This window comes from Camponotus floridanus, unplaced genomic scaffold (genome assembly GCF_003227725.1).
Source record: "Camponotus floridanus strain SB8 unplaced genomic scaffold, Cflo_v7.5 scaffold16, whole genome shotgun sequence".
NCBI lineage: Eukaryota > Metazoa > Arthropoda > Insecta > Hymenoptera > Formicidae > Camponotus > Camponotus floridanus.
The window spans coordinates 2195706-2201506 of NW_020229281.1; the positions used below are offsets into that span (position 1 = coordinate 2195706).

The following is a 5801-nucleotide window of genomic DNA, read 5'->3' on the forward strand; positions in this document are numbered from 1 at the left end:
ATATACATATGTTAATTATTTTATAATTTTGTATTTTTAATTATTAATATTTATATTTTTAATTATGATAAATATTTTTTCTATTATATCTAATATTTCTAGAAATATTTTCTATTATAATATTAAATATTTCTATAGAAAATTTTATTTTGTTAATATTTGAAATAAAAATTGTATACTATAATAGAAATATATATATATATATATATATATATATATATATATATATGTATATATATATACATATATATATATAAAATTCAGATATATATAAAATACATATATAAAATTCATATATATATATAATTAATATATATATAAAATTTATCTGAAAATTCTTAATTTTCAGATAAAAAATAAAAATGTATTACTGTACTGTAAGAGAAAGTGTATCGCAACAGTTTGAATCGTTTCCCGCGTCACAAGAATGTAAAGATCGCAGCGCCTCGATGCCAGCATCAGTCGTGAGGAAGTGACGTTCTTACAGCGCATCGTCCACGTAGCGTTTCAAGTACTCGCACAAAATATCCCGTAACGACACATTGACAAGACATATCGCAACATACTCGAGTAGACGCGTGAGTGCCGTATTTCTCTCCTGTTTGTAATCTTCTCCCATTCTGGTGCAAATTTTATTTCTCTCGTGAAATTTATATTGGTAAATAGTTTTACGCTAAAAATATCACAAAATATCACAAAATATATACAATTTTCTGTGTGAGAGATTTCTGACATGTATAACACACATCTTATTTATCTTATTAAAGTGCAAAAACGCTATTTCTGTAACTATATGTTGAATGAAATATTTTTGGTGCACCGTATTCCGTGGCATAAATTGGATGATATTTTATAAATTCCAATCTTACTCACACAAATACATATAAAAGTTTATAACCTATATCTTGCTTAACTTAGTGCAAAGCTGATTTTTAAATTTGTATGTTAAATAAAAAAGAAAGTATATATTTAATATAAAATAAATATTTTTATATCGTATAGTAAATGTGATAGTATTATAATAATATCACAAAGAATATAGTCAGTGTATTAATCAAAAACTTAGATTATTCCTAATAATTTATCTTTTAATAATACCTGTATTATATGATAAATTGGACATACATAATTGATTTTTCTAATAAATTTTATTTTTTTTCTTGCAGATTCTCAATTGATATGGATCAAATTAAGAAACTTACTGAGCCTGGTCGTCAGTTTGCCAAGGACAGTATTCGACTTGTCAAAAGATGTACCAAACCAGATCGCAAAGGTAATTTAATTTTGATTATATAAACAGCCATAATATAATAAATATAATAAAAGCAAAACAATAATAGCAATAAATAATAACAGATTATATAAACATGAGTATATATTTTAATCATAACTTGTACTTTTATAAATTGCAGAATTCCAAAAGATTGCTATTGCCACTGCGATTGGCTTCTGCATAATGGGCTTTATAGGATTCTTTGTTAAGCTAATTCATATTCCAATCAATAATATCATTGTGTAAGTTTTGTAATATTAGTACATCTTTGTTTAATCATATTGATTTATATTTAAATATATTCATTTTATATATTTTTTTTTCAGAGGTTCATAAATTACAATCTGAGATTCTTGTTACTTTTAAGAAGATAATTGTTAAGGTCTCATAAGGTTACTTCCGTTGTTGTATGTCCCTCTATTATTTATAACACAAAAATATGTTTATTCTGTACTGAATTGATTTGGCAAGTGAGATAAGTGAGAGATGTGTGCATAATATATTAATGAGTTTTATAATAAAATAGTAACCTAAATCGCTTATTTTCTTATTCATTAATTATATTTCGTAGAAATAAGAAAAATAGATTTATAATTTAAGAAAATATAAATGTGATATTCTTATTTAAAAATTTGAAAAAATATATAGTCTTTATTTTTCTGTTTTATGTATATTATGTATATTATTTATCATATTATGTATATTATTTAGGAAAAATTTCTAATTCAAATTAAAATTTTCGATTCGAAAATTCGATAAAATTAACACACACATACAAGAAAGGATTCTAAAAGTTCAGATTATTTTTTAGTATTGGAGGCACTTTTATTTAAAGAATAAAATTTTTGTCAGGTTACAACGATAAAATTTTATTGGCCGTTTTTCCATCTCGCTCGCATAATCAGTATATCAATCAGAAGAATTTGCAGGAAAAACGGTCACACTGCATGGAAAACCATAGCCAGGTACTGAGTAATATATGTAGAAGATATAATAATGCCAATTCTCTTTGTTGATGAAAATTTGGCAAGCTTCTTTTACAAATTTACAAATTTACTTTTTTCTTCAAAAAGCGAGGCTTACTTTCTAAAAGAAAAAAAATTTTAGATAGTTCACAGAAAAAGAAGACAAATTCTTAAATACTAGAAGCCACAGTATCCAGAATTATAGCACTGGCAGTATTCAAATAATAAAAAGGGATATATAAGTTCGCGGAGGTTGCGTACAATGCAAATTTACGATTTAAATACAGCATAAATTTATTAAAGCGCTTTTAACGGATTCTCTCTTTAACACATTTTTCCTTTTAATATACATTAACTTAATATTATTTTTTAAGTTCAAAATTAAATATTTCTGACATTTAATCAGATGTATATTAAACTATTAAATACTCTGTTCTGGCAACTTAATAAAAATTCTATAAAAAGAGGATAATATTTCTATAGCACCATTTTTCACACTGCTGTGTGATATTGACATGATTGCCATTTTCGCAATTTACGGATTAAACGTCATCTAGGATTTTACTTAATTTCGTAAATTCCATATACTGTCGAAGAAAAAAAAGAAAACAACACGAGAGACTTTATCTTGCTTTGCTTTGCTCACAAAGCGCTAGGAAAATCTCACGGTTTTATCAATCTGACAGTGGCAACACTCCGAAGAGGAAAAGGCATTTAGTCCGCGATTTTGTAAGCGTTTGTTTCGTTATTTAATATTCCAGCATTTCGCTAAAGATCAAACTAACTTTCGTAAAAAATTACATGAGAAATCATCTTATAAGCGTAGCCCAAAGTGCGTTTGCCAAAATAAAAAACAATATTTTATAAAAAGGTCTTCAAAGATTTATAATCGATTTAAAACTATTTAAAATTATTTTAAGGATCAATAAAAATTAAAAACTTAATTAAAGGAGACAAATACATTTCAATAAAATAAAGTTTCTTTTTCTTTCTGATTGTGAAAATATCAAATAAGTCTTTTAAGGAAATATAAAATTTGGGCTTTCTCTTTTTCTCTTTCTCTCTCAAATTTGTGAAAATTATCATGTTTATTACAGAATAAATTATATATATTATGTTGCGCTTATTTTCACAGTTCTCTTTGGTATTACTTTGTTTTTCTTCTTTATGTAACAATCTTTCATGTGAACATTGAAACTAGATGTAATAAGAAATAGTGTATGTATGTATTAACGGCGGTAAAATCTCGATTTGCAAACGCACTGAGGGAGGGTAACAAATTGAGGTATGTCGTTAGGCACGTAATTCTCTGTTCTTCATCGAATCTAGCATTTAATAATCGTCATGTAATTAAGTGTTCGTTAACTATTAATGGTATGGACTTATGCGATATTTTATGCGATCTTCTTTGCGCATGAATATAACATATATATATATACAAAATGTCTCAACATGCTAAGTCATTATTTTTTACAAAAAATAATTTCTCAATTCTTTTATAATTAATAAATGTATTAATATATTATATAAGGATCTTTTTAAAATGAAGTTTTACATGCTTTATTTTATAAAATCTCTTGCATTTATATTATGTAATTGCGAAAAGAATCATGATACGCCAGCTTTGAGACATTCTATATACATATATTTTTATAATATTCATATATTTATTTATGTTTGTATAAAATATATGTGCGTACGTACATAATATTAAATATCATTCGCGTTATTCGTAATTATAAGTATCCTCTGAACGCACGTTATCGACTTTTTGATAATCAATATCATTGACAGATTTACCTGCACTGGGATACTTTCTCACTGTTTCACGAATCCGAGACAGACGCTTCGTGAATAATTAAAATTATTCTCAAGATTATTATTATAGAATAATTAAAAACTTATTCCCAAAATATATCAAATTTTTTAAATAAATATAATTAATTCATTTTCATAAATTTTTTCTAATAGTAATTTTTTTTTATAAATGTAAATTAAAACGCTCTTATTTTTTATATTTTATAATTTTTTCATAACTTTAAATAATGACATATTATTTATAACAAAAATTTATAAGAAGAAAAATTTATATTCTAAAATAAAAAATTTTTTTTTTCAATATTTTTAAAAATTTTATATAGTTTACAAATAAAATTTCTTTTCAATTACTGAATGTTAAGCGCGTTATGTCTCGGTTCTGTTTATTATTTAACGACAGTATATCCTTTAGTGATGCTCACTCGCCTCGCTAGTATTTTCGTCGGCGCGATAACCATAAAAAAGAGATAAAGAAATAATGTATTCGTCAAGTAACAAAAATACCAACAGACTTTTAAAGTTTTACTTTTACTAAAATGTAAAAGCGATTTTTTTTTAGTTCATTAAAATTAGAAAACTTAGTTTTGGACATTAATAATCGAAATGAATAAAGTTAAAATATTCTTTGAATAATTTAAAAATTTTTATAATGGAATCAGAAAATTAATTAATTAATATAGATATAATTACTATATAATTAAAAGTAATAATATGTTTAATCAGAAATTATTAATTTAATATGAACAGAAAAAGAATTTTAAAAATAATTCTTTATTAAATATTCTAAATAACTTTTATTTCTTGTAAAGGAGCGAGAGAGCATCACTGGGTACAGTCCGTTCTTCTACCTTACATTATCGATTATATTATTAATAAGGCCTTAAGAATGTCACAGTACGGTTATTATGAAGGAATGTTCAAGCGTTCTCTACGTCGAACGTTTTTTGAGTATAACGAGAATTCATTAACAAAAAAAGAAGAGAAACAGATGAAATGAGAAAAAGAGGAAAGGAAGATCGATGAATGATGAGGAAGACGAAAGATAAAAATCATTGTTCGCGTTTACGATATAATAATCGACTTATAAGCTACGGACTTTTACGATCGAGAGAGACTAACGAGAAGCACGGACTGCTTGTGTAAAAAAAATTAAAATTAAATATTAAATTCAAAAGAATAGAGAAAAAGTCATATGATCACCATCCAGTTTTTTAGTTCTGCAATATCTCATATATGGAATGCATATAATCTTGTTTTAGTCATCACAACGCCAATTATTTCTTATATAATCATATTACTCAAAATATATTTAATCGAAAAATGAAATTTTATAACATATGATATTTTATAACATATTGCGTATAAAATTAAAATAAATTGGAATAATAACATAAAATTGATATAAAAATACAAAATATAGAATTTTCCACATAAAAAATATCAGAATTTTTTTTCCGACTTTTTCTGAAATTCTTAATTTTCAAATCATAATTAAAATTACTATCATTTAAAAAGATTAAAGATATGAATATAGTAAAAATATAAAAAGAATTAAATAATTATCAAACAATCACAAGATTGAGAATTTTTCTGCCTAAAAGATCTATCTTTATTAAAGCCGATTGACTTTTATCATTTTCAATATCCTTTAGTTTTGTCATTTATGCATTTGTGAAACTATATAACAAAAGAATATATCTATATTTTTACAATTTAATAAAAGAATTTTATTCTTTTTTAAATCT

General features: G+C 24.4%; 1 protein-coding gene across 2 annotated transcripts; it reads left to right on the plus strand.

Annotated features, from left to right (window-relative positions):
* The first annotated feature begins 458 nt into the window (after positions 1–458).
* LOC109610343 (protein transport protein Sec61 subunit gamma) lies at positions 459–1808 on the plus strand. Of its 2 annotated transcripts, none has more exons than XM_020028955.2 (4): positions 459–578; positions 1167–1273; positions 1413–1515; positions 1600–1808. In XM_020028955.2, the coding sequence occupies exons 2-4, from the start codon at positions 1180–1182 to the stop codon at positions 1607–1609; spliced, it is 207 nt and encodes a 68-aa protein (XP_019884514.1). In that variant the 5' UTR covers positions 459–578; positions 1167–1179; the 3' UTR covers positions 1610–1808. The 2 variants fall into 2 exon arrangements, with proteins under 2 accessions (XP_019884514.1, XP_019884515.1); XM_020028956.2 differs by having other exon boundaries at positions 477–658.
* The last annotated feature ends 3993 nt before the right edge of the window (positions 1809–5801 follow it).

Bases quoted from the DNA above. Each gene is read 5' to 3' on its own strand.
- LOC109610343 (XM_020028955.2), top strand. From the start codon at position 1,180: ATGGATCAAATTAAGAAACTTACTGAGCCTGGTCGTCAGTTTGCCAAG. The intron at 1,274-1,412 runs GTAATTTAATTT...TATAAATTGCAG, and splicing joins TACCAAACCAGATCGCAAAG to AATTCCAAAAGATTGCTATT.